This window comes from Cibotium barometz, chromosome 43, assembly GCF_041138505.1.
Source record: "Cibotium barometz isolate CiBa-2024 chromosome 43, ASM4113850v1, whole genome shotgun sequence".
Classification (NCBI taxonomy): Eukaryota; Viridiplantae; Streptophyta; class Polypodiopsida; order Cyatheales; family Cibotiaceae; genus Cibotium; species Cibotium barometz.
Genome location: NC_141088.1, coordinates 2,284,524 through 2,303,424, shown reverse-complemented (window position 1 = coordinate 2,303,424; position 18,901 = coordinate 2,284,524). Strand labels below are relative to the sequence as shown.

The window sequence follows — 18,901 nt, the reverse complement described above, 5'->3', positions numbered from 1 at the left end:
AGACCCAAATTCCACTTATCAACACATTTTTAGATTCAAGAGTGTTTATGCATTAAGGAGGTCTTTGGGACTTACAGCAGTCACCAAGGACCAAAGATATGAGGCACACCAATCTGGGGGCTTTTGCATAGGCTCTTGTAACAGCATGGGACACCTAAAAAATTTCACATCCCTGCAAGCCTTCCTCCCTCCCTCTGTGTCACATGCATACTCTATTATTTCTCACCCACAAAAAAAATGTTCTTGGTCATTGTTTTTTTTTCAGAGATTTATAATTAGAGAGTGCACGACAGGTGTAGACTAATTACAGAGGCACCACAGGTGTAGACTAGAGAGAGTATTGAGCTCCGGTCATTGCCTTGGAAGCCCTCTTCCCTCACCACTCATGGGCATGTTTACCGTATCATACATACAAAGCTCCACTTATATAGAGGACATCTTTGCCATGGCCAACTCACATGGAAGTGTGCACTAGACACAGCAAAGGCATGTTGAAACATTATAAAGTTACATAATTAGAAAGTCTATTCTGCATATCTAAACATAGAAACATTTGCCCATTCAAGTCAGTTTGAAAGCTACCTTCACTTAGACCAACAACCACTTGTGCACCCTCAATCTTCACGTGTCCATCCCTTTCACATTCAACACTTGCCTCACCACTTCCAGCCAAACTCAAACATATTCTTGAGTTGTACATCCCATCCCTGGGCACCTGGTTTAATGCATTTGATACTGGGGAATGGATTGTCTTAGCTTCAATTGTGCAACCATCAATCGTTAGCACAAGTCGATGCTCTCGTCCAAGTAGCTCTGCCACACGCCTCATATCACCGACACTCAGAGCTTGTCTAACCCGTGTTGATGACACCTGCCCCTTCTCTCTGCTGCTTGCTCCCTTGAGCTCCTTGGGTACCTCCTCCAGTCTCTGTGCTTCGTCCATGACAGGATCCACTATAGAAACTTCCAGTCCAAACTTGGCACAAAGCTGTACAAGATCTGAGGCATCCCCCACAGCCTTGTAGCCAAATCTATAATTTGCACCTGGAACACAAGAAAAACGGATCATTTGGTATTGCTTAAACAGCACCTTCTCTGCAGGTATACTAGGAGTATTCTTATGTTATACTAGGGTAAAGCTTCTTGAAGCTCAAGCGTTCATTGACTCTCTAAACCATCTGGGTGTCTGTTTCAGACCCAAGGACAGGGTGTCCTAGGGTTGAAGTCCACTGATCCCATGTATGACCCAATATGGAGATATCTATCCATACAAGCATGTAGCCTATTTGGTACTATGTCAAACCTTTCTAAGCCACCTACAAACCATGGTGTCCAAGATGCCGAACAGTGGCTCAAGGTGATTGCGTGCTTTCAGTGATGTGTTCGATACACGTCTCAAACAAGTACACATCAAGATAAACACTTTCACTAGTCACCTTCTATTAAAAAAATAATTAAATATGGGGAAATTGGGTGACATTGGGCAAGTTTGGGAAATTAGAAAAAAAATGGTTAAAAATATGGGAGAAATTGTAAATTGGAAAATTTGGAAAAATGGGGGAAATCGGGAAAAGTTGGGGGAAATTGAGAGCGTAGGGAAATTGAGAAAATGAAGGAATAGGAAAGATGGGGGAAAATGGCGAAAATTGGGAGAAATTGAAAAATTTTGGGAAATAGGGAGAAATTGAAGGAATTTGGATAAATTGGGGAACTACAAAAAATTGGGGGAATAGGAAGAAATAAAGAGAATTAAGGGGGAAATCAAAAAATTGGGTAAATTTGGGGAAAAACAGTTAAATTGAAAGTACAAAATAAAATTGGAAAAAGAGAGAAAGAGAGAGCTTCACAAATCCTGAGGTAGTGGGCTGGAGGAGAGTAGTTCAGGGGGGTTCAAGCATGCTAGCAGGCACACAATGCAACAGCGAAGCACGTACGGAACCCAAGAAATTAAACGGTGCAAAAAGCTTTGAATGGGAAAAACAACTTTCTTTTTTAAATGTCACATGGGCAGTTTCCATGCCTGTATAGAACATGCCATACAAATTGTACGAATCTGTATGAGTATGGACTGTGACTATGCCATGGCTATGGGGGCCTTATAAACATGAGCCAGCTAACGCCTGGACATTACAATGAGGGTGGTGGAGCATTGATATCTAACAAAGGCATCCACAAGACAAGAACAGCCTAGGATGTCAAACATCCCCAAACTCCATGCACCATAAATCAGAACAAAATCTGCAATCGAAACCCTTGGAAAGGTGTGATTTTAAGAAGTTCATGTAACGAAACATAGATGAAGCTTGGAAAGCAAGAGAGAAGACATCAGTGAGTATTTAAACAAAGTGTTACGAGCTTGACATAATCCCCTAGATCCATGCCAATGAGAGGTACTCGTAGATTTCCAATGGTTATCCACCCTCAGAGTCATGCCCATGGATTGGCTGGACTCCCAAGCTGGGATCAATATCCATGGAGAGGTACGCTCGGGTCAAAGCCAGCGCAAGAGTTTAGATTACTGGAGTACAAGCTTGGAAGATGGTAAATTGTGCTATCAAAAAAACATTTCAATTAAGCATGTTTGCTTGGGAATGACTTGCACATGTGAACTTCTTTTCTTGTGTGAGCAATGCCTAGATTTAAATGCTTGTGAATGTCCACCGGACCTGTGTTATGTACCTCGACACTAATCTAGGAACCTAATCCAACAAGGTTAGGGGGGGCCGGTGATGTGTCCGGGAGAACCAACACCAATAGACAGCACCAACACTCCCAGTTGACGTCCCCTGATCCTCAGCTGACACAATCGAACGCTTTAGTAACCCTCCCAACCTCCCTATTCAGTCCAGCTGCCAGCTCAAATTGTCCTCTCTGGTCAGCTCACTTCCAATACCTCTAATCTTCCAGCTAAATACCCCTCCTGACCTTAGCTGACTCCCAGCTGACCAAAATGGCTTCCAGCAACAACAAAACTCGCTATAAACTGCCTCCGAAGTCCTCTATTTGTTCCCAGTCAGAAATGCGCCCTCCAAGCTTCGAAAATGTCCTCCTATGTCAGCTAGCCTCAAAACCTTGCATCACAACCTCTCTTAACTAGGCAGCTGACCACTAGTTGACAACTTCTCCTAGCTACCACAAACAAATCAGATACTAACTGGCTACTTGCTTCCGAATTCCGATGGCTTACCCCAATCCAAAATGGGTCCTCCAGTATCCTCTATAATCCTCCAACGTCAGCGGACCTTATAGTCACAATCCCTAGACCTTCCTGGATAATCTACTGACCCTATTCCGACCTTTCTCCAGACTTCACTTGCTGAGTTCTACCTCAAAAATCTGGCACAAAACCATCTCCCTACAGTAAATCAAAATCTTTCCCAAATGTCCTCAGACACCCACAGACCCTCAGGTATCTCTAATTTTAGAGGGATATCACACAATTAGCTTATTGCGCTGACTACAGCTGGCACCCAGCTGCCTCTGAATTGATTGTCCCCAACCAACCAAACTAAACTGATACAGTTGATGGAGGTATCCTCTCCTCTGCAGCTAGCACCTCTAGAGGTGCAAAACACTTAAACCAAGCCAGAACCCAACCTTACATCAAGGGTCCCACTACTGCCACAAAAACCCCATCAGACTACAAAGCCTTCTGACTGCTGACAACTGACCTCTGATAAACTAGCTCAGACTCACAATCACCTCCCCTCAACTCAAACAAGTCAAATCAAGGTCCCTACACCACCTGCTGATTATTCTGATGTACAACCGATTATGGTTGACTTCTACACAAGCTAACTGACCCACCACAGACTCAACCAAGGTCAGCTCTTCACTCACAGCCTTTCTTTCAATAGAATTCTATCCAAACAACACTGAGAGAACCAAAACAAACAAGAGAACTCTTCAATTCCACACAACTTGACCTTCTGTGAATTTTAAGAAAACTGCATAACTCACAACAAACCCTGAGAATTGGGAATTGAGCAGATGAGAGAAAACAACAAAAGATCAAGGGAGCTCTCACACAAATAACCTCAACACAAACCAGACTTATATTCTCAACCCTATTAAGATCAACAATAACAATAAGATCTACAGCAACAGCTTGCGGGCTTCAACCATCCAATACAACTGGGAATTGTTTTGAGCAATCCTTGCCCTAATCCAAGTTCCAACAGTCATGCAACCCCAGAGGTTCTCGGACACCACTTTCCACACAAAACCCTCTATCACCTTTGCAATCCCTGCTCTGGAAAGATCCAAGTCTCCTCTAGCAGTCCCCACGTCACCTTCTTCTCAAAACAAACCAATTGACTTCCAACAAGTTACACAGCAAACTTCCCAATAGATTGCTTCTCTCGCCCCTCTCTTCTTCCAACACAAAGCTCTCACACAATCCTGCTTTTTCTTTCTCCCTTCTTCACGCAATGCTCTATCTCCATGCATACCTCAACTACTCTACCCAACCTTGTCGCCTATTCTCCATGCAATAGTCCTCCCTCCACCTAACAACAATTAATATTAACAACTAGTTTACTAATGTGCAGATGACCATGCAACACATCTCCTATTTTCTAAGGTTCCTAACCATACCCGATTTGTTTTTTTTCTTTTGGGGTTGGAGTGGATACCTCCATTGAGCATATCCCTTGGGCCACAAAAAATTTTATCATATTTTGCTGGACCCCCCATGGTTAGAGCATTTATGCTCAACCGGATGTTATGGACTGATTGAAACAATCCTCAACAAAAAATGCATCCGAGTCCCAACAAGCTTCTTCATGTTCTTCTGGAGCAACTTGATTAACAGGCAGGCTTACATCCACTGTCTCTGAATCTGTTCCTCTGAATCTGTTTGAACTGTCGTGATTCTACACCAATATGGCTTTAGCCTGTAGCCATTAACTCTTTTTAAATGGAGCTGACCATCCAAATCTGCAAGTTGATAATAAGTACTATTCTCATAAATGTGCATAACCTTGAAGGGACCTTCCCACTTGATTTGGAACTTGGTTTGGAAGGTGTTATCTAATTTGTTATTGTACCTAAGCACTAGATCTCCTTCTTTGATGCCTTGTATCCTTTACTGTCTCATTGAAAAGCTCAGCTCTCCTATTGCTTAACTGGATGTAGTGGTCCAAAGCTTGTTCTCTAGCCAGCTGCAGCTCATGAAGATCATGCAACCTCTCTTCATACTCATCTAAGCCCCTTTTCTGGTGATTAAAGAAATTGCAAACTAGGAATTTCAACTTCACTGGGAATCAAGGCTTCTTTCCCAAAGACCAGGTAGTAAGGTGAAAACTCAAAGCTGTCCTCACAGCTATTCTATAAGCCCATAGAGCTGAGGATACATGTAAGTCCTACTGTTTAGGATGCTTTTCTAGACACTTGATCAACATGGTACACAACTCTCCATTGAATCTCTCTACCAGCCCATTACACTATGGATAGTAAGGAGTAGAGAACCTATGAGTGATATGCATCTTCTCCATAAGCTCCTGTACAATCTGTCCTCTAAATCCAAGCCCCTGGTCTGTCAACAGCTCTAATGGAATACCAAACCTTACACAGATGTCTTCAAAAACAAATCTGGTCACCTCTTTAGCAGTAATACTCTTCACATCTAGCCTCAGCCCATCTGGTCAAATAGTCCACTCCAGTCAAGATGTAGGTCTTGCCCCTAGCAGTTGTGGGGGCAGAGGACCAATTGCATCTAATCTCCACTTTTCAAAAGCCCCATGGGATACAATGGTTTTCCTTAACTCATGATGCAACACCTTCCTGCTTTATTTCCGACAGGGCTCACAACTTCTACCCCAATGATAAACATCTTTCCTCAAACTCGGCCATACAATCTTCCTCAGAGTTAGCTTCACGGCAAAGTGCCCTCCACAGACCCCTTCATGGCAAGAGGCCATAATGGCAAAGTTTTTTTCCCTAGATGGAACTCTTCTCAGAATCAAATCCTTGCCTTTCATGTAAAGTTGATCATTCACAATAGTGTACTGCAGAGCCTTCCTTATGAAACCATATCTCTCCTTTTTTTATAAGCTTGAAGGCACAAGACCTGTGTGCAAAAAATCTTCAATTTCTTGTAAATTCTCTTTTCCAACATAGCTGGGATGGGCTACAGTCATGGCATATACATCCAAATCCTTGCCTAACCCCCCTTTTGCTAATGCATCTACAGCCTAGTTTAGCTCCCTCTTCACATGTTGAATCTGTACCTTTTGAAATCTCTGCAACATTCTTCTTATTTGAAAGCACCATTCTTTCAACTTGAGGTTCTTGGCCTTCCCAACAGTTTGAAGTTGCCTCATGACCAATAAGCTATCTCCCTTGATGACAAGCTTGCTAATTCCTTTCTTAATACACTATTGTAATCCATACTCTAAGGTGCCATACTCAGCTTCATTGTGGGTCTGCACTTGCAGCTTAATCCCTTCTTGACATCCTACTTTACCTTCCGGATCCAACAAGACTACACCTCCACTTGCCACTCCTGAGCTTCTCTTAAAAGCTCCATCAAAGCCACTCCTGAGCTTCTTTTTTTTTTTCCATGAAAAGATCCTTTCATTAGTTATAAAAAGCCCAATGGACTACAAACCCTCTCCTACTCATAAGAAGGCAAAGCAGAGACCAATCAAGGCAACTAGGGAGACTCTCCCTAGGTGCACAAAAGTACAAATAAACTGAGAGGCTATATCATACAATAGGAGGGGGGGAAATCCAAACAGGTGGCCTGTAGTGCCAGCGGGGGGTACCCGCGTGTAGAGTATAGAAAGGGCCGCTGCGCCAAGTGGTGTGGAAAGCCTGGCGTCGCAAGATCGCTCGATCCGAGTCGCCCCAGATGCGGTCATACTGTCCTCGCAGGGTGTGAATCAACTCCTGCCAGATAGCCCGAACAGTCTCTGCTGGTGGCTCCAGTCTCCCCTCAAAAGTCCTCAAACAACGGGCTCTCCAAGTGAACCATATGGTGAGGTTGCTGAGGAGCTCCCATCGTAAATCCCTCTCCTATGTCCAACCGGCTGTCGAGAAATCCGGTGAAGGAACAAGGCGAGGCTGGCCCCCAATGAATCTGATGGCCTAGCTGGCCTGCTCCGTCTCGTATCCCATAGCTAGCCCTGACGAAGTTGACCAAGCAGCGGCTCCCCACGTATACATTCCCTCTGGAGAGAGGGGGACCAAAATGCGCAGAATCCTCAGCCAAATCTGTTGCGCCTGTGGACAGTCCCATAGGCAATGTCGTTGTGTCTTCAATGGGTGGCCGCATCGGACGCAAGCCGACGGAAGGCCACTGTAGACAAGCCAGGTGCCAACTGCAGAGCCCCTGTGGGCAACCAGCCACTGGAAAGCCGAGATCCTGCGTGCCTGTCTGCTAGCCCAGAGCCTGGTCCAAAAATCCTCCAGGAACTCCTGTGAGAGTCCCTGTAGCCGCCAATGCTCCGATGCAGCTGGAGAGACCATCCTCCTCGTGGTCAAAATATGCCTCCCCAACCGAACAGTGTACTGGAAAAAGGTGATCTCTGTGGTCTCGGGGAACGCATAAGGATCATGCCACTCGTACTCGCCACGGTCCCACTGGAGCCGGGCCAAGGGGCGCGCAACATATGCCGCGGGGCTCCAGCTGAGCAACATATGCCTCCCTCTGAAGTGACTCAGCCTCTCCGCCTAGATCTCCTCCATGAGACTGCAAAAGGCCTGCTAATCTCCAAAACTACGTGCTGGGCCTGCCGCCAATGGTCCCCAGGCTAGACGAGGCCGAGAACCCAGCATATGACCCTGCTCTGTGTGTACCGCGGGGCTCCAGCTGAGCGGCTGTCTGGCCCGCTCCTCATCACAAGTGGGAGGTCTCTGAGAAAGCCCCGGTCTCAGCAACTCCCAAGCTTGCAGGATGCTCAAGGCAAATCTATCCTCCCATCCTCTACTGAGGCCTGTCCTCATCATCTCTATGAAGATCCACCGTATCTCTAGTGCCCAAGTGCCCCCTGCTGGGGGAGCTCTAGCCTACAGCCGCTGAAAAAGAAGCTCCTTCCAAGGCTCAGCGCCAGGAAGCAGGCCCCGAACAATAAGCTTCCCCAACAAGGCTCTACTTTGATCAGCTGGATCTATAATGCCCAGGGCCAACGGAAGAGTAATAATTGCCCAAGCAACCTTTGCTCGGGCCGGCTGACCATCCCGCCTTGACCAAAGAAAGTTCCTGATCAGCCTTTGTACCTGGCTGATGCAAGAGCTCGAGAAAATCCAACAAGACGTGATATACCACATAGCCGCTAAAAGCACCTGATTTGTCTCACCACCAACCTCCCAGCCAAGGAAAGCCGAGCTGTACTCCAATATAGAAGCTTCTTTCGAATGCTCAGAAGAAGCAGGGCGATCTGCTGCTCAGGTGCCAAATCAAGTCCAATCTGGCATCCCAGATACCGCACTGCTGTGCCAGGAGGAATCCATCTAAAACTCGGGTCTGGGCTCCATGCCGGAGCGGGAGCGCTACTGATCCAAAAAGCCACTGTCTTGCGTCAATTGATCAATGCTCCCGAAGCCACACCAAAAACCTGTAGAGATTGCTCTGCCCTCTGTAGATCGGCCTCCTTGCCATGCAAAAACAATCCCGTGTCATCAGCAAACTCAAAATCAAGCAAGTCCTCACCCCGGACTGGAAGCTGGAGTCCTCTCAAGCCAACCTCCTCTACTGTCAGATACATGCTCATAGCCTCTGCAAAGAAAAGAAAAAGGAACGGAGCGAGAGGGCATCCCTGACAGACTGATCTGGTCAGCTCAAAACTCGGCCCCGTCCTCCTGCCATCAACACCTGCTGGCTACGAGCTGTGGAATATAGAGCCGCCACTCCTCGAATCCAGTCTGGCTCAAAACCCAAGCGAAGCATAGTGCCCTCCAGAAAACCCCAATCGACTCTATCGTATGCCTTCTCAAAATCGAGAAGCATAATGACCAAGTCCTCGCCGAGAAACCTAGCTCGGGCCGTCGCCTCCCAGAAGGTGAAAATGTTGTCAAGGATACTTCGCTCCTTGACAAAGCCTGTCTGGGTAGCATGAATCAAATCCCCAAGGAAGCGTTGGATCCTCAAACTCAAGGCCTTGGCTAGGACCTTGTAAACAGTATTGAGGATCGTAATAGGCCTCCACTGCCGAATATCATCTGACACTTCCTCCTTGGGGATAAGAAAGATCAAGCCCACTGAAAAACTTTGTGGCATCACCCCAGTGTCCAAAACATGCTGAAAACCCCTGTGGAGGCCTGGCCCCAAAAGGTCCCAATAGCGCATAAAAAAGGCAGGCGTCAAATGATAAATCGTCCTCCCCAGGGCAACTATGACGCAGGAGGGCCCTCAAAGCCTCAACAAGCTCATCCTCTGAAAGGGGCGTACCCAAAGCTGTGCGCATACGATCTGTGACCCTCCTCTGCACATGGGTCCACACAATCTGTCTGCAAGCATCACGTGCCTCCGTGGCTGGCTCCGCTGAAAGCAGGTCTCTGTAGAACTTAGTGGCAATAGCTCTAATCCTGGAGGCGTTCCACCTCTGCGGCGAGGCTCGCTTCCTCTTCTGGCGAAAGAGAAAGCCTGATGGGGGTATCCTCAGGGGCGGGCGAGGGGGCTGCGAAAGAGTCCCTCTGAGGTGGGGTGGGAGGGGCCTCCATCAGAGTCTGAAGCGAAGCAGGACGGGGGGGAGTGCGGAGCGGGGAGGGAAAGACCGAAAGCGAGGAGGGGAGGGGCGGATGACAGGGGGGGGAGGCGAGGGGGAGCGGGGAGGGAGCGGGAGTGGAAGGGCGCGAGAGGGGGGCGCGAAGGGGGGGGGGGCGGGGAAAAGGGGCGAGGGCAGGCGGGCAGGCGGGCGCGAAGGGGGGGCAAGAGCAGGCGGGCGCGAAAGGGGAGCAAGCGGGCGCAGGGGGGCAGGCGGACGTGAGAGGGGGGGCAGGCGGGCAAGGGGCGGGACGCGGACGGGGGCGAAAGGGGGGGCAGACGGGTGCGGAAGGGAGCAGGGGGGCTGACGGGCGCGAAAGGGGGGGGTAGGCGGGCACGAAAGGGGGGGCAGGCGGGCGCGAAAGGGGGGCGGGGACGGTAGGGGGGGGGCGCGTGAGGGGGCGGGGCGAAGGCGCGAGCAGGGGGGGAGGCGAGAGCTTCAGTGAGCCAGATCGATAGTTTTAGTCTTGCCACTCCTAAGCTTCTCTTAAAAGCTCCATCAAAAAACAGAGTAAAAGCATTTGGCAAACCTGCTTCAAGGTCCTTCCACCTGGGCACCTTCTTCTTTGTCACTGCCTCTTCCCTCAATACCAAAGGATTATGTCTATATGTTAAGATATTTGCCAGTGTAGCTCTTGTGGAGCAAAGCTTCTACTTTTGCAGGATCTGCCTCAATCCCATTCTCAGAAACCACAAGACCAAGTAGAGTTACTTTGGCCTGAGCCAAATGACATTTGTCAGTGTTCAACTGACCACCCACATCATCCAACCTCTTCAAAGCCATTCTTAGCTTCTCACAATGGACCCATATGCCACCACTGTAGATATAGAAACCATCAATAAACACTCTAATAAAGGACCCCAAATAGGGCTCAAACACAAAATTCATAAACCTTTGGAAGCTAGCAGGAGCATTTGTAAGCCAAAGGGCATAACCCTGTATGCAAGACACCCCCATGGGGTAATGAAGGTGGTTTTCTTCTGATCCTCTGCGCAATTGAAATTTGAAAGTATCCTGAATATCCATCACAGACACTATATCTTTCATGTCTAGCTACACTATCCAAAATCTCATCTTGGAAAGGCAGTGGATAATGATCTCTCTTGGTTACAGCATTCGCAGGCTTAAAGTCAACATAGACTCTCCACTTTCCATTCTTCTTGGGAGGAGTGATCACTATTGTGGAGAAGCCCATTTAGAATTGTCAACTGGGAAGATAAACCCTGCTTTCAACAATTTATTCACCTCCTCTCTCAATACCTACTATTGTACAACTCCCAACCTTCTCAACCTCTGCACCACTGGTTTAGCCTCTAGCTTCAACTGGATCTCATGCTACACTGCTGACACTCCCCTAACTTGAGTATAAGAGGAAATGAAAAGATCTAGAAACTGTTGCAACATAGTTAGATACTCTTTCCTCTCAACCACTGCCAGATCCTTGGCAAGCATTTTCTGTAAGACTTCTTCCCTATTTGACTGTACTTCAACTTCAGTTTTCAGCTTCTCTCCTTCCTCTGCACATAGCTGTAGTGACATACACACGAGGTCAGAATCTGGATCTAACAGTTGAACTTCCTCCCCATCATCCTCTGAGTTGTCCTCCTCTGCTTCTAAGTCCTCTGTGGAACTAGTTTCTTCATCTTCATCTTCTAAGGTACTACTCTCTAGAATCAATTCTCTCCCCTTGGCCATGTCATATCTGACTTGTCTCCAAAATTAATGGATAAGCTTATGTCCTTGCTAGCATCACATGAACATCTAGCTCAGCTTCCTGACCAAGAATAGTCACCTGCAGCTTCTTTACCACTCCCAAACATCTGACTTCTGCATTATTTGCCATTCTAACTCCAAACTCGAAAGGTGCACTTACCTTCAGCCTTAAAGCTTCCATAGTCTGCTGGGTCATTACACAAACCTGGGCACCACCATTAATACACACTTTGGGAAATTTAAATTTGTTCACCCAGGCATCCATGACAGGCAGCTAGCCTTATCTCCTTTTACACGCACTACATTAAGCTGACCCCCTTTCTTCTCTTTTCTAGAAACCCAAACCCTTGTGCTGACCAACTTACTCCATGTTCTTCTGAGCTTAGGGCACAGCTACAAGAGATGGGGCCAAGTCCAACTGGGTCCCTTCTGTTGAATATCGCGCACTAAATCATACTCTTCCTCCTGAGTCCCTAAAGGAAAATCTTGCATTCCAATACGCCTTTTGGGCCTTCTCTTCTTGTTACCCTCTTTGAATTGGTCCTCCACTTGTTTTCCCTTCTTCCTCGTGGATAATCGTGCTTCATCTTTAACCTCTGCTGTAAACCGGCCTCGGTCCTTCAGACAAAACCAAAGGGCGGTGCAAAAACAAACTTGCACACAAAACACTTCAACACCATCGAGAACATAGAAAAGGAAAACAAACAAGGGGAGCTAGAGTGCTCCTGCAAACAGTACACAGACATCGATTCGCCCCAAAATGCAGTGGCGCCCCTTGCGGTATTTCTTTAATTGATTATAAGAGCTTTGATTACAATAAGGCTGGAAACTCAGCCGTCACAGTAGAACTCTTGAAGCCTGCAAAGACCCTGCATCATGGCTTCATATCCACTCGGCATCCACAAACAAGTCCAACCATTGTTCACATCACAAGACTCTCACACATTGAGTCTGCATACAGAAGGTTTCTCCCATGATCAGGGCTGCCACAACCATCCATAGCCTCTCACCCTATGAACAACATCACACCCTGACACATCCAGCACTTTTGCATCACAACACAACTCCCAAACTGCCTCCCAAAAGAGAACTCGTATCACAGCACAACATACCATATAGTAGACACACCTATACACTCTCTCTCTACCTTCCAAGGGTACTATCCATCTTAGTCATGAATTCCTTGTCCCCTATCCAATCAGTATAGCAAGGCTGTACCAAACATGTGCCCACTCCTGTGACCGCTGCCTGCATGTGACCTAACATCTGCTGACCTGTTTCCCCATGAAACATCTGGTCTGGCCCAGCATGAAACCCATGTCCTGTTTCCACGTGAAAACATTCTCGGCACATACTCAAATGTAGTGCCAACACAACACACAAACAAAAGAGAAAGCTCTTACTGAATGTCTAGCTGTATTTCTGCCCCACAACTATGTTACATAGGTATGCCCAAAACTGTAGGTCCCTCTGTTCCTTCCAAGCAGGAAGAAAGCAATCTGCTCCATGGGTCTGCACCCATGAGAGCTTGCGTCGCTCCCATGCCAAGAAACATAACCAGGTTACCTTGTACTTGCAGCCAATAACCCATGTACACAGTTACTTGCAGCCAAGCAAAACAGCCCATAAACAGTCTCAAAACATCCCTGTTGCAAGGAGGACCAGCAGACTTGTGCACCTCTGTCCACCAGCAGCCACCTATGGGTGGAAGGAGCTGTACACTACAGTCCAAGTTTGCCTTCAAAAAGCTGTGTGTACCTCTGCAGTCCTGGCCACCTAAGAGTCCAAGTAAACCAGCCGCTCCTTTCTGCAAAAAACACGCCGTCCTCTAAAAAGCACACACCTGGCCACCTGTGTGTCCAGAGAAACCAGCCTGTAAGCTGCAGCCTGACTCTGTGCAAAAGAGCACGTGTTTTCAGCCCTGTATGCCTGCAGTCCAGCCAGCTGGTGTCTTGCCAAAAGCACAAGAGAAGGAGATTCAGTAGGCGCCTGTATACACTGCAGCGCAGCAGCCAACCAGCCCTCCAAAAGCCAAAAAGAGAGAGATTTAACAAGCGCCTGGCATACTGTTCTCTGTAGCGCAGCAGCCAGCCTGTGAACTCTTCCCAAAAAGCACGTGTGGAATGATATTCAGCTGCGCCTCTCCATGATTCAAAGCAGCCCGCCAGTAACTCCTCTCTCGAAAAAGCATCCCCCTAAAGATGCAGCTGGCGCCTCCCAAAAAGCATGAGAGAAAAGCGTGTCCTCCAAAAGTGGAGTAGCCTCCCATATTAGCTTTTGGGCCACCAAAGGTTATAAAACCTTTTAAATTAAAATCTCTTTGTCCCCTTCACACTTGGGGTTGTCCACACATGGGTTTCCTTTTTTAACTCCAAACTGATGCCATTCACACTGTCCACCATGTCCTCGTGCACACCTGCATACTGTCCAAAGAAAAACACAGGGTCATGACATCTGCACCCCTAGTTCTTTTGTTGCCTAGCATGTCAGCTTCTTCATCCATACCAATCACGTTTACTTCACCTTGTCTAGGCCCATTTACTGGCTGTGGCTGAACTTGAGGTCCCTGTGGATTTGGAATCTCCTCTTCCCTCCATTTCTTCCCTCCTAGGTACCCGAGGATACACATCTCCTCCCATTCTCTTGGGGTAAGGACACTGACGAGAAATATGACCCCTCTCCATACAATTGAAACACTGATATTTCGGTCCTCCTCTTCCTCTGCCTCTCATTCATTCTCTATCTCCTGCCCTAGGGGCATTTCTGCCTCCTTGCAACAAACTCAGATTCAAATTCTCCATTTGCTCAGTCAGTTGATTAATACCTTGCATCAATTGATCAATAGCCACTAGAACCGAAGCCGTTCTCCCTTCTTCTGTTCTTCTCTCCCCAGTCATAGGCAGGTCTGCCCTCAACTGGAACCTCCCTTTACTTCTGAGCCAACCTCTGAAGCTTCCATTCCTTCTGTCTTGCAATCCTTAAGGCTTCATCAAAGGTTACTGGTCTTTTTAACTCCACCTTCTCTTTCAGATCAGCATGAAGGGATTGAATAAACATATCCTTTTTAAGGAGGACAGGTGGGTGCTCTGCTCCCAAGGAAGCATCCCATCTTCCCCACAGATCCTCAAAACGATCTACAAATCTATCGAACACACAGATAGACTATGCATTAATTTATGAATGTCCTGCCATATAGCACTCGGGGATTCACCCTTCTTGTAACGCTGCACCAGAGCTCCTTTGACATCTTCTTATGCCTACCCTTGATGTGGCTGACCTCTCCTAGTCTGGAACCACCTTTTGGCATCCCCTTTCAACAACATGGATAGCAGTGTCAATTTATCGTCATCTCTATCCTTCCCAACAGCTCCATCCCCACCAAAAAGTCCTCTGAATCCCCCTTAGCACGACCGTGGAACACAAGGTAAGTCATCATTGCAGCCATCTAAACAGCTGACACTTCTCAGCTCTACCAATAGTCTGAAGGGTGCCTTGAAAGCCCTCCTCTATGGAGGCACAAAAAAAAAAAAGATGTGTCCGGGAGAACCTGCCTTTATAACCCCGTCCAAAGCACACCACCGTGGTGAGGAGGAAACTATCACCAGCACCAACACCAATAGAGGGCACCAACACTCCTAGCTGACGTCCCTTGATCCTCAGCTGACACAATTGAACACTTCAGTATCCTCCCAACCTCCCTACTCAATCCAGCTACCAACTCAAACTGTCCTCTTTGGTCAACTCTCACTTCCAATACCTCTAATCTTCCAGCTAAATACCCCTCCCCTGACCTCAGCTGGCTCCCAGCTGACCAAAATGGCTTCCAGCCGATTCTGCTGCCGCAGAATCGGCTATAAACTGCCTCCGAAGTCCTCTATTTGTTCCCAGTCAAAAATCCGCCCTCTAGGCTCCCAAAATGTCCTCCTATGTCAGCTAGCCTCAAAACCTTGCATCAAAATCTCTCTGAACCAGGCTGCTGCCCTCAACTGACCACTAGCTAACAACAACTTCTCCTGGCTGCCACACAAACAAATCAGATACTAACTATCTACTTGCTTTCGAATTCTCATGGCTTACCCCAGTCCAAAATGGGTCCTCCAGTATCCTCTATAATCCTCCAACATCAGCGGACCTTATAGCCACAATCCCTAGACCTTCTTGGATAATCTACCGACCCTCTTCCGGCTTTTCTCTAAACTTCACTTGTTGAGTTCTGCCTCAAAAATCTGGCACAGAACCATCTGCCTCAGAAGCCTACAATGAATGAGAATCTTCCCCAAATGTCCCCAGACACCTACAGACCCTCAAGTATCTCTAATTTTGGAGGAATATCACACAATTAGCTTATTGCTGACTACAATTGGCACCCAATTGCCTCCGAATTGACTGCCCCCCAACAAACCAAACTAAACTGATAAAGCTGATGCAGGTCTAGAGGCTCAAAACGCTTAAACCCCAACCTTATAACCACTTAGCTGACATAAGTGTCCCACTGCTCCCACAGAAATCCCATCAAACTACAGAGCCTTCTGACTGCTAACAACTGACCTCTGACAAACCTCCAACCGTCAGCTCAGACTCACGATCACCTTCCCTCAACTCAAACAAATCAAATCAAGGTCCCTACACCACCTGCTGATTATTCTGATGTACAACTGATTATGGTTGACCCCTACACAAGCTAACTGACCCACCACAAACTCAATCAAGGTCAGCTCTTCACTCACAGCCTTTCCTTCAATAGAATTCTATCCAAACAACACTGAGAGAACCAAAACAAACAAGAGAACTCTTCAATTCCACACAACTTGACCTTTTGTGAATTTTAAGAAAACTGCGCAACTCACAACAAACCTTGAGAATTGGGAATTTAGCAGATGAGAGAAAACAACAAAAAATTAAGAGAGCTCTCACACAAACAAACCAGACTTATATTCTCAACCCTATTAAGATCAACAATAACAATAAGATTTGCAACAACAGCTTGCAAGCTTCAATCATCCAATACAACTGGGAATTGTTTTGAGCAATCGTTGATCTAATCCAAGTTCCAACAGTGATGCAACCTCAAAGGTTCTCGGACACCACTTTCCACATAGAACCCTCTTATCATCTCTACAGTCCCTGCTTTGGAAAGATCTAAGTCTCCTCTAGCAGTCCCCACGTCACCTTCTTCTAAGAACAAACCAATTGACTTCCAACAAGTTAACACAACAAACTTCCCAACATAAAACTTGCTTCTCTCACCCCTCTCTTCTTCCAACACAAAGCTCTCACACAATCCAGCTTTTTCTTTCTCCCTTCTTCACGCAATGCTCTATCTCCATGCATATCTCTACTCTAACCCAATCTTGTCGGCTATTCTCCATGCAACACATCTCTTATTTTCTAAGGTTCCTAACCATACCCGATTTGTTTTTTCTTCTCTTGGGGTTGGGGTGGACACCTCCATTGAGCATAGCCCTTGGGCCTCAAAAAATCCTATCACCGAGATTAGGGATAAGCATGCAGATACTTCATTAGGGTTCCTACATTGATAAAACAAGCTTAATGGCTGTTTATAGCGGTTAACTATTTATGGCGTAGTTATTACTATATAAGTGAGAGCTTGGGTTTTTATGAGACACAATTGTGCAGATGCACCATTGAAGGTCTCGCATGGACCAGGAGAGCAAACACGCTCATGTTGTGCAAAGGGCGAGTATATAGGTTGGCATGTAGAAGGCCTTCACGCAGGCATCGGTGGTATGGGGACACCGAAGTTAGACATGGGCCTGTGGGATTGGAATTGGGATTGTGCAGGAGCCCTAGCCTTTGCTCGAGGGAGATTAGTAGACGCCAGTCGTGGGTCAGGAGGTGAGCTAGCCTCCTACCTTATGATTTGGTTTAGGACTAACCATGTTTTCAGGTGTGATTAGGGTGGATCTTGAGAAGGTCTTTACGGTTGGTATCAGAGCAACCCTAACACAAAGGCTGATGAAGGTATGTATGTCTAGGCGTAGATGTCGGGATTCCAAGTATTTCTCTCATCCTTTCTCTTTTCCTAAAGCGAATTGCTTTGTTGAAGTCCATATTTACAAGGAATTGTTGGCGTTAAGGTATGTGTGTTGTTGTAGGGGAGTGATAGAAAGAAGCGTTGTTTTTATGTGTTTTTTGGGCTTGGTCGAGTACCCAAGAGAAAACCTAGAGGTGGCAAGTGTGAACCCAAGCTTTTTTAGTGCTATTGAGTTATTATTATGGTAATATGGTGTGATATGCAGCGGAAGTCTTTGTATTGGTTGATCCTGTCACACAATATGCTCACACCGTCTTCTGTATCATGAGTTTCGTGAGTTTAGCAATCCATTTCATTTACTTCAAACTTTAAAGAGATGAGAGAGAGATATGAACACTGTACACCAGATTGGGTCCCGAATTACCCACTGAAGGGCCCCCTATCCCGATAACGAGATAGTATTTGCTTTATTACTTTAGAGAGAATGACTTTGGACTGTAGATAAGCCAAACGCAAGATCTCGGAGGATCGGAGTATGGCTGATCTGTACACTGCTGTAGAAACACCTCAATGACTTGATCTTGAGCCTATGCACTCCTCCCAAGGGCATGAGGAAGGGCTGCACACCTGAGGCTCAAAGAAGAAGGTGGACTGTTCTACACACTGTTAGAATGCTGAAAACACATATGAATGTTGAGTTACCTTCACCAGATGACTGCTGAATGTGTTGATGATGCACAGAATGCTGGACACTGATGCAAACAACTGTTTCAATGCTGGAAACTGTTGTAAACTGTTGCTTCAAGGCTGGCTTCTGCTGTGGACAGAAACGCAGGTCTGTGGAGGATGCTGTGGACTGAAACGCAGCAGCAACAGGTGATTTCAGGGCTGCTACTGTATGGCTGGAGCAAAACGCAGCACTTCTGTACTGCTGGATCAGAAAACGCAGGTAAAAACAGGCTGCAATCTGCTGGATTCAGGCGTGGAACTATGCTGAGGAGTATGCTGAATCTATGGCATGAACTGATGCTGAATTCAGGCTGATTAGAGGCTGAGGACAAACACCTAGGGCTGGACTGAAGCTATGGTTCTCAAGGGCTGGAGAAGAAAGCTTATGGGCACTAGGGCATGGATTAGTCTTATGCTGAGAGCAAGAGAGAGAGGAGAGCTCTTAGCACAATGAAGACTGAATGAGCAAAAGAGACTCTAGGCAAGCCTATTTATACTAACTGGAGGTTGGTCATTTAATAAAGTTAATATTTATAAATGCCCAATAATGCAAATAATGATAAATAAATACTAATAAATATGGGAAAAATACCAGATAAATCCCAGTAAATTCCCTAAGGCTTTGGGGATGTTCTAAATGATGCACAGGCATATGTATGCATGTTATGCAAGATGCAGAGTGCTTTCTGATGCAAACCCTAAGGCTTCTACTGACTCTACATGCATGAATGATTCTCTCCAAGTGGGTTAAGGGACT

General features: G+C 46.6%; 1 protein-coding gene across 4 annotated transcripts in view; it reads right to left on the bottom strand.

Moving 5' to 3' along the window:
* Positions 1–240: 240 nt before the first annotated feature.
* Positions 241–18,901, bottom strand: part of LOC147613415 (FAD synthetase 2, chloroplastic-like) — a 92,979-nt gene continuing 74,318 nt past the window's right edge. For all 4 annotated transcript variants that reach the window (XM_086781347.1, XM_086781345.1, XM_086781346.1 and 1 more), the window contains one exon: positions 241–1,044. In XM_086781347.1, coding sequence (XP_086637473.1) covers positions 500–1,044 — 545 coding nt within the window. In that variant the 3' untranslated portion in view covers positions 241–499. The remainder of the gene's footprint in view (positions 1,045–18,901) is intronic.